The sequence below is a fragment of the Chamaea fasciata genome, unplaced genomic scaffold (assembly GCF_029207755.1).
Source record: "Chamaea fasciata isolate MVZ Bird 193981 ecotype frontalis unplaced genomic scaffold, bChaFas1.0.hap1 SCAF_8, whole genome shotgun sequence".
Taxonomy (NCBI): Eukaryota; Metazoa; Chordata; class Aves; order Passeriformes; family Sylviidae; genus Chamaea; species Chamaea fasciata.
The window spans coordinates 3,285,923-3,295,548 of NW_027094093.1; the positions used below are offsets into that span (position 1 = coordinate 3,285,923).

At 44.5% G+C, this 9,626-nt stretch overlaps 1 protein-coding gene across 3 annotated transcripts in view; it reads left to right on the forward strand.

Annotated features, from left to right (window-relative positions):
* The window catches only part of LRRFIP1 (LRR binding FLII interacting protein 1), a 101,401-nt gene extending 92,398 nt beyond the window's left edge, over window positions 1-9,003 (forward strand). For all 3 annotated transcript variants that reach the window (XM_066189414.1, XM_066189416.1, XM_066189415.1), the window contains 5 exons: window positions 3,007-3,053; window positions 3,860-3,977; window positions 4,408-4,487; window positions 5,109-5,213; window positions 6,166-9,003. In XM_066189414.1, coding sequence (XP_066045511.1) covers window positions 3,007-3,053; window positions 3,860-3,977; window positions 4,408-4,487; window positions 5,109-5,213; window positions 6,166-6,276 — 461 coding nt within the window. In that variant the 3' untranslated portion in view covers window positions 6,277-9,003. The remainder of the gene's footprint in view (window positions 1-3,006; window positions 3,054-3,859; window positions 3,978-4,407; window positions 4,488-5,108; window positions 5,214-6,165) is intronic.
* The last annotated feature ends 623 nt before the right edge of the window (window positions 9,004-9,626 follow it).

Genomic DNA, 9,626 nt, shown 5'->3' on the forward strand with positions numbered 1-9,626 from the left:
TTCTCATCATCCAAAATAAATGGACAGATCTGGAAAAGGAGTATCGCCCAACCTTCTTCTGACAGCTGGATTCTTGCAGGCTGTTCTAAATAGCTGCTTGAGGCTGGGATTTCATGGGATGGCTTTGCATCCTCCAAGAGCAGTTCACCCCTTTCATTTACACGAGGGTTAGTTATTTCCTGGGTCACACATCATGTAAATCATGCAGGTAAAACCAGCTGCTTCCCATGCCGTGCTCCCCTCCAAGTGGAAAGAGACATGGAGGATCTGTGGCTGGTTTGGGAATGTTTGGTGCCACTGGAGCAGCACCAGAGTAAGCAATGCCTCGAGTCACCTGCGATGCCAAGGCAATGGGATCAGATCAGTCACTGGATTAGGAACTGTGTCAGCACCACGCTCACCCCTCTGTGTCCTGCTCCCTCACAGGCCCCATCTCCTCCTCAGTCCTCTGTAAACTCTGTGGCGTGTGAAGGCCATGAACTGGTGCAGTGAGTATCCTGGGAATCACCTTTCCAAAGTTAAGTGAGGTGAATGTCACACTCTAATTATTCTCTGTAGCATCTTTTTATCTGGAATGAGGATAATGACTGTTAGAGATGAGAATTTTAATTAGCTGCTTCCTGTCCTGATTCAATAGATTGTTCTTTCCTGCTCACCTCATCTCAAGGTCCTCAGATTTGGTGGAAAAATATCTCCTAAATTCAAAACTAAGGTGACCCTGCAGAGTAAGTTTTCTGTGTTAATGTGGGGGTTGAAGATAAGTGAAACCCAAGGGACCCTCATCTCTTCAGGCAGAAAATATACTTCACATACTTTTCTATGTGATTGGCAATTTGAGCAAACTAATTTTTTTCCCTAATCTGGTAAACCCTGCTGTCTGCATGTCCCAGTGGGGTGCACAGATGTCCATAATGAGGGCAGAGAGAACTGAGGGTCAGATCAAACTTGAAGGTTCACCCCAAAATGCATCCTTTTTGCAGGAAAAGGGCTTTGAGGAAGCCAGTGTGCTTCCTCACTGGAAGCTGGAAGAGGTGTCCTTCCTTCAGGCAGGCGGGTTTCACCCCACAGCAGAGGCTGTGTTAATGAAAGTCACAACTAAATTATTTTCAGGATCAAAGTGCCTTACTTGGCCCTTTTGGAGTCAATAAGTTTGGGCTGATTCTGTAGTGGCCTGAAGGTTTTCTGCTGCATCAGTCCTCATTCTTTTTCCAGTCCTTGGAACTCCGTTCCTCAATCTTTGCTGGCCTGTAAATCCCAACACAATCTCTTGAATCCAAGTATCTCCAACCTGTTTGCTGTTCTTGCTTTCTTCACTGGCCTTTGTTTTTCTTCCATCTTATTGCAGAATTTCTGTCTTAAGTTTTCTTTCCTTCCCATATAGATCTGTGAAATTGTTTTGTTATTTTGAAGGGGTTTATACTGAGAAATTTTGGTTGTGGGTGGTATTTACCAAAAAAGTGGGTTTGGGTCTTTTTTGTTTTTTCGTATCAGTGCTCAGGTGTAACAATGTTGAGTGTGTTACACTCAATGGATGGAAAAAACCAGAAAATACGACTTCAGGAGGTTCAAAATTAATCCGTAGATCTGCTGAACTGGGATGTCATGCTGAGATCTGTATTTGGGTATTGCATCAGAAGCCAAGGTAAAGGTTTTATTCCATGCTCTGGAATGGGACTACATGGGCGGGTGTATTTCCAGAAGGGGAATGACATGCCGTATTAATGGACTCTACATGTCTGCTGTACAGAGACAGCAGACATGGGAAACCAGTTTCCACCATGATTTGATTCAATACAGACTCTTGGTTCTCTTTAAGTGCATGTACTAACAAGAAAAAAGGGAGAACCACAAGACTTTGGCCTGCTCAGAAGTTGTCAGCAAAGAAGAAATGGTATTTTTAAAGCTCTTCAAAAATATTTGAGTCTGTCTATCAAGAGAATTTACCTGGTAAAAGCCCACCAGGCTCCTAAGTGTAATTTACCTTGCTTTCCCAAAGTTTACAAATAGATCATTGTCTTGAGTGACCTTTAGATTTTAACCATTTGATCAGCAGGCAAGACCTCAGCTGTGGAAGTGAGCTCTGAACAGCCTGGGCTTTGCACTGCTGGCAAAGGAGGCCAGCTGAACAAACCTGCAGTGAGACCAGCTGAGGTCAACAGATCTGTCCTAGTGAGCGTATTGGAATGTGATGTTGCAGTGTACTCCTGCCTGAGGTGTACCTGAACAAACTGAGCTTGTTAATTAATGAGGTCATTTGGGTGGTAAGAAAATGTGCTTTCACATATTGCAGCCCTTAATGGGGAAGGAAAAAAAAGGAAGTGATTTGGTTGCTTACTTTGTAGTTCTTTTTTCCAGCTGTCTCATTCTGTAGAGTGCACTTTATTAGTAAAGGCTGCACATACCCATGTGCTGATCTGTAGCACTTCCAAGTCCAAATGTAGCACAACACTTGGTGCAGATTGTCCACTGCTTCTTGATGTTTGACCTGGAGAATTGACTCTGAAGAGAAAACAGAGATTTACCAGATTGCTGTGTTCAAAACACAAATAATTTGACAGGAAAATGTTTCTCTGGTCATAATGTTGGAGCTAAAATGTCATTGCCATGTAAAAGCAGGGAAGAGTTAAAGTGCTAAGAATGTGCTTAGCTGTGATTGTAGGTGTTTACAGTACTGTCATTGTGTTAAACTGTCAAGATTTGTGAGATTTTGTGTTGCAGTTGTGCTTGGCCCTAGAGTTCTTGCATGCTAACCTAACGTAGAAGATTAGCCTCTTTGCATGCAGCTGGCTGCTGCTACTGCCGGGACAAGCATGTTCTGTGAGAATGCCATAACTGCCCTGGCTGCAGCCCCCTCCCAGCCCCGCCTGGGCCTCGTGTCCTGTGGTACGTGCCCTCAGTCCCCCCGTCGGCAGTCACTAACCTGAACGGGTCAGGCTCGTGTCTCAGATGCGCTCCCCCACGTGCCGCTTCATCAGTTAGCGCTGAACTCTCCCTTTTCTCTTCCAGACAGGCTGAAAAGGCTCATCGATGAACGGGAGTCCTTGCTCGACCAGGTAATCACAGGGCAAGAGAAGAACAGGGAATGATTAGGGAAATGAAAACACCGAACACAAGGTGTAAAGCAGCAGCGGTCTGGTTCCTCTTGCTGAGGACTTGCTGCCTTGCTGGCCACTCCGTTCTTCCTCCAAAACATTCCTCCTGTGTGTTAACTCAGGGCACGTGGAGGATATGACCCGGTGTGCCTCTTATTTCTGAATAATAATCTGTCAGATCGGCCGAGCCCAAGGGGAAAACAGGCATGCCTCAGAAATTGTGGAAGCAAATTTTCTTTCTGAGAGTAAGCCCGCCCCTCTGCTGGGTCTGTGGGTAAATGGGCCATTTGGAAAGATTTGTTGAAGGAATTGCAGGTGGGTAAAGAGCAATTAAAGGAATTATTGCTGGTACCCTGGTATTCCATAGTGGCTATAAAGCTTATTCAAAAAACTTCAGCTGATCTGTTGCCCTGCAGGACAGTCTGTGCTTTCATTTATGCTCAGTGACCTTGGCCTTGAGACTCGCACGCAACCAAACACAGCTTTAGGAGTTTTTAAGAATGTTTTACATCAATGTGCCTGCACAAGATTTATGGCCTTTCTAATAAGCCACTTTCACTCATTGTTTTGGTCCTGAATTTGTAAATAAGCACTGATGTGTAAAATACCATGAATCATTTGCCAAAAGAGTTTCTAGGATGTTATTTTGTAACAAAAGATCTTTTGGAATTTAGGTTTTAAAAATACATAATTTGTTCTATAATACTGGAGTGAAATCGAGCCACAATTTCCCTCAGCGATTTTAATAAGTATTTTCTGTCTTTCAGATTAAAAAATTAAAGGGACAACTGGAAGAAAAGCAAAGGAATAGCAAGATGGAAAATACACAGTCCGAAGATGAAGTTCTGGAAAACGGGACAGATATGCACATGATTGACCTCCAAAGTGAGCTGTATTTTGATTTTAAGAGAATTTTGTGTCCTGCATGTGAGTGAGAAAATGTATCAGTACAATAATAAGCACATGGCTCTGAGTAAGAATGAGCCGTCAGTTCCAAGGGAGCTTTGGCCTGGGAGCAGCCATGCACCTCTACAGAGGTGAGGGAACTAGGAGCCTTTGTTTAGGATTGCGGGTGGAAATCTCTGTTATTGTTCCTCAGCAGAGTTGGGGTGAGTTCAGATTAATTCTGCCTTCAGAGTGGTTGGCAGGGAATCAGGCAGGACTGGGAATGGTGCCTCTCTGCTGGGCACTTACTGAGAGAACTGCTCTCCTGCTGCCCCATGTCGATCCTTGATGCATGGAAATTTTACAACAGACTTGTTAGAAAATGTTCACACTTGTTCTGACATCCCTGATAGATCTGCAATTCTTTTAGGAGATGCCAACAGACAGATCAGTGATCTCAAATTTAAACTAGCGAAGTCTGAGCAAGAGATAACAGCACTGGAGCAGAATGTAAGTTTTTGGCTTGTTCTGTTTGTTCAGGCATGGTGACAATACAAAGACAAAGTGGATTTTGATAAATGATAAATGAAATTATGTTTATTGTGATTTTCCTGTAATAAAAGAAACGGGAATGTTGGAGCACGAGGGCTACTATGACATTTATGGGGAAGAAGGAATATATTATTCCTCTGTACTGAAGGAAGTATGGTCAAAGACAAAAGTACCTGATGCACTCTGCTGAACACTTCCTTAGGCCTCACTGTCAACAGGTTTTAAATGGCTCCCAGCATGTGATCTGGTAGAGATGGATTTTATACACAGCTGTTCCATTTTGATTGTTTGCTCTTGTCCAGGGTACATCAGCAATGCTCTTGCTAAGAGGAATTTAGTCAATGGACTGTATTTTTTGTTGCTGGAAGCATATTAAATATGGATATGTATAAAAGGTAGGGAGTAAGTTACTGTTGCTGGGCTTCCTTGGTGGTGTTTTTTTCCCTGAAAACATGCCTTTATTTTATCCAAGAGGAGTTAGCATCTCTCTGGTAATTCCTAGAGTACTGGTGGAACAGTAGAGCCTCAGAGTAACTTCTTGGTACAGCTTCTAATGCCCAGCCTTTGCCTTCGCCTCAGGTAATACGACTGGAAGGCCAGGTGGCCCGATACAAAACTGCTGCTGAAAATGCTGAGCGAGTAGAAGATGAACTGAAGGCAGAGAAACGCAAACTGCAGAGAGAGGTAACTCCACCTGCGAGCTGTCCCAGGTCAGCCTGCTCCTGTTTGAGGGGAGGAACCACCCTTCTTGGCACAGCAGGGGAGAAGCATCCAATTTCTTTGTTGCTTTAGTAACTCCTAAATGTGCAACCAAATGTTCAGCACTCAGACTGGAGTAACAGTCACGGCTGTGAGCTCCCACTGTCTTTTCACCATTCCTTCCTAACCTGACTTGCTAAAGGGGTGTGAGTTTTCTTTGTGAGCCTGTTTTCCTTGCTCTGCCAACCTGTTCAGGCCTGTTTAGGGTAGTGTGGCTGTCCACAGACTGACCATGCCTCTTTAGAGCCTGAATACCTTTATCAGCTTCTCGATCACTGCCTCCTGAGGTGCTGCTTTGATTTTTTTTCGGTACAGCTCCTTGCTTGTTCTAAACACTCCTCCTGCTTTGGTGCCTATAAGTACTGTTGTGTGCAGTCCACCTCTCTCTCCCTGCCCCGATCCTGTGCTGGGTTTTACAGGAAACTGAGGCTCCGAGTCACAGCTGTGGATAGAGTTCTAGGAACCGTAAAGAGGAAAGCTGAGCAGTGAGACAGGTGTACATCACCCAGAGCCTCTGCCTCTGGATTGAGGAAAATTCTGTGATTGCCTAGGAATCTCCTGTTCCAGAGGAGTAACCTTCTGCCCATGCTGACTGCCTCAAGACACGTGGTTCTATCAAGCCGAATCCAAACTAGGGAGACGGCATTTCTTCTTACCTTGCCCTTCTTTGTTCAGCATTCTGTAAATACCCTGTGTCCTTGGCAGTGTGCTCAAACACCTGTGTGTGTGGCCTGCGAAGCAGTTCAACTCTGCTAAAGGAATTTTCAACTGCTTTATGTTCCAAGTTAATACGGTCAGTCAGCATTGGTAAACACAAACCTTGCTTTGCCTTTGGAAAGGGTGAAAGTTACGGTGTTTTTCTGCTTCCTTCCTTCAGCTCCGTTCAGCACTGGATAAAACCGAGGAGCTGGAGGTCAGCAATGGGCACCTGGTGAAGCGGCTGGAGAAGATGAAGGCCAACCGGAGCGCTCTGCTGTCCCAGCAATAGCTGCCCCCTCCCACGGGAACCGCCGCCGCTCGGAACCGGAACGACGCCGCAGCCGCTTCTGTGTCCTGCTGCCCGGGACGCTTTGTGTCATTGCCTTCTGAGACCAGGCCACCCCAACACCTGCTCCGTGCCTCCCCGCCGGCGTCTCCCCGCGCAGATCCAAGCCTGCTGCACTACATCCATAGGAGGAGCTGATCCAAGTGGCTGTGCCCGCAGGAGCCCTTCCACGCCGAGCTCTGGGGACATTCAAAATACAACACATTAAGAAGCACATGGAATTCTCCATCCAGAGGGCACAGCAGCCATTTATTGCCATTTAAAATGGCACTCAAAGAAAACACTTTGACTGGAATTTTGTGTCTTGCTGAAAATTTTAAAACAAACACTGTAAGTTTGGGACTTTTCTCATGACAGTATCTGTAATTTAGTGACTACGGTAGAGTTATTCATAGTAGGTTTTTCATTTACAAATCACTGTGGAACCACAAGCCATTACAAAGCAAAACTCCTTCAGTGGAAACCATGGAAGAAGATGGTCTTGGAAGCAAAAGTGACCTTAAATGACTTTGCCAATAAAACAAATGTGTTTGGAGGGATTTTTGCACCAGTAGGATCGCGAGACTCTTTTATTTCAGGGTAAATAGGCAATAGCTTCATTGAATTTTCAATTTTTATTTGTATTATTTAATCCCTGCTCTTGGAGTTGAAGTAAATGACTTTTAAAGGATGTAAGGTTGCATTAATAAACCAGCATAAGGCCGTGTTTTCAGAAATGGTGGGGTTTGCACTTAGATCACTCTCTTTGGTGCATTTATCAAAGCAAGTGTCATTTGCTTAAACAAAATACGTAATGGGTTTTTTACATCAGAAACTATCTACTGGTCCATGACCTACTAGGAAATGATGCCGCTACAAAATACAAGTCTGATTTTTAAAAGAATAACTGATAAGTAAAGAAGCACTTTAGAAAATATTACTGCCTATGGGTTTTCTACAGCTACGGAAGTGGCGAGTTATTTCCTTCCAAGATCGCTGCGAAGGTTTTCCACTTCTCACGCAGAACAGCGTAACCAGTTGAGATGTTGCAGGCGATTCTTGCGTGTGCAAGAACGGCACACGGCTGGCACTACAGCTCTGGTTTACCGGAACTCGTTCTGAATGTACTACTCAAAGGAGAGGAGCAGCTACCCCAGGAATAAAGCTGCCCGTCCCACCTCAGCCCTAACAGGAAAGCCAGTCCCTCCGGGATCTGCTCACGCGGTGAAGCAGCGTCTCCATCCCACGGGAGCGACCGTGGCTGCCTCAAGAGGTTCTACCAAGCCAAATCCAGACCCAGGAGATCACATTTCTTCCTACCTTGGTCTTCGGACCCTGCGATCCAGGTCTCTCCCCAGCCTCCTCCTGGCTGGCGGGAGGTTAGAGTAGGAACCGCTGCTATTTTCAATGCAAGGGGATCGCTGGTGTCTTCCTCGAGCACCTTCACAAATTAAATAAACCAAAACCACTGTCCGAATGTGTTTCTCTGGTTTGGCTAGAAAACAACACCCTCGTCTTATCTCTTCCAAGTGCACAAGGAAATTTAGGAGTGAAGTACTGAAATTACTATTCCAGCAAAAGGATGAAGAAGGCTTTTTTTGTGCCCCTGGGAAATTAAGTATGTCCTTGTTGATGAAATGTGTTGAAACGTGGGGGATGGAAGGAATCTTTTTAAATTAAATTTCCACCCAAGTTAGGGCTTTGGGTTCTTTTTTTTTTTTTAATTGTTTTTGAGAGGAACATTCAGGTGCAGAGCCAGGTTTCTTGTGGAATACCTCAGAATGGCTGTGGATACCAATTCACAATTTTCTGTGCTTGACTTGTGTAATTTCTGGTGTACAAAGCATCGGGGGCCTAAAAAACGAGCTAAGGGATTCTCAGAAAGCAAACAAATGTGCTAAAACACGACATCTTACCAATGGTAAAGGTGTGTGATTGCCGCCAGTCATCATTTCATTTGTGGCAGCAGTGAAAGCTGCCTCTCCTGGCAAGGTTCAGGAGAAACAATCCAGCAACCAAGCATTGGTCCAAAAGGCAAAAAAATAACACTTTGTTCATCAAAAAGGGATGTGTTTATCATTTCAAAGTAGATTTCATCTCACACCACATAAGCATTAACCTCATGACGGAAATCAGATGTGTATTTCAACCTGGATATGCTCTTAGTAGAAACCTTTGTGTGTGATAAAGTAGGTGAATGTTGAAGCCACATTTCCCCATCTCCCCCCTCCCCTAACTTTCAGTATGACTTAGCATTAGAATAAGGGAAGAAAAGGAACTGGTTGGTTTACTGCAAACTGTTCTGTGTTTTTCTGTGAAGAATGTACAACAACAGGGCTTTGAATGGTGACAATAGCACATGTCCCAGTCCTTTTATTTGAGCTCCAAACGAGAGCACCTCGGTGCCCTGAGAGCGGGGCTGAGGTGGCGGCAGCCGGGCGAGGAAAAGCTCCTAGGGGAAGCAGGACGGGTTGTCCTAGAACTTCTGTTTCGATCTGTTACCCTCTATTTTATTTTTAAATGTTAAATGATTTTTATCATTTGCAAATGGAATGTTACCCAAAATGTTTTTGGTTTTGTTTTCTTGTTTGTTTTTTTACCCCCGATCGCTCTGTTAGGAGATGTGAGCGTGAAAAAGGAAATTCCTTATGAGCAGAACTCGCCAATAAAATGTCACTACTTGTTTGGGTATTTTTTTTTTTTTTTATGGAGTGGTCTGTCCATGCTGATGTTACCAGTACAAGTTCTCTTGGAAAATACAGACTTTCAGGGTGATATGGGTGTAACAGCTCATTTTTCCTTTTCAACACTTTGCTGCAGGATCACACAAAACTTGAGCAACACTGGCTGGAAAATGTACAAATTCAAGGGCTTGTGTGACGGAGGACACTGGTGTGAGACATACCTCCAACCATCATTTTTAGTGGTGGGTTGCACATACACCTCCAAATTTTGACGTTTTAATGGCCAGGTGCCCTTGGGGAGGACAGGGACAGTCCCCCATCGGGAGAAATTTGAATGGTGTTGCTAACTGGATTCATTCTCCGCTTTTATTTATGGTGAACAGGGGTAACCCCCACAGTAGCTTTCCCTGGAAGAATCCTTCACATCGTGAAGACTCCTTCACAACAGGAGGCAGATTGGTTCACCAAAAATACGGGTTTTTTTAGTATTAAATGTCCTCTTGCCCTGATGTGTTGCTAGAGCGGTCACTTACATGAAAGAGACTGAGCAGGAGGGTGGTGCTTGTCTTGGCTTTAGATGCTCTAAACCATCGTGTGTCTCTGAAGGTTAATTTTAGGCAACTGAGTGAT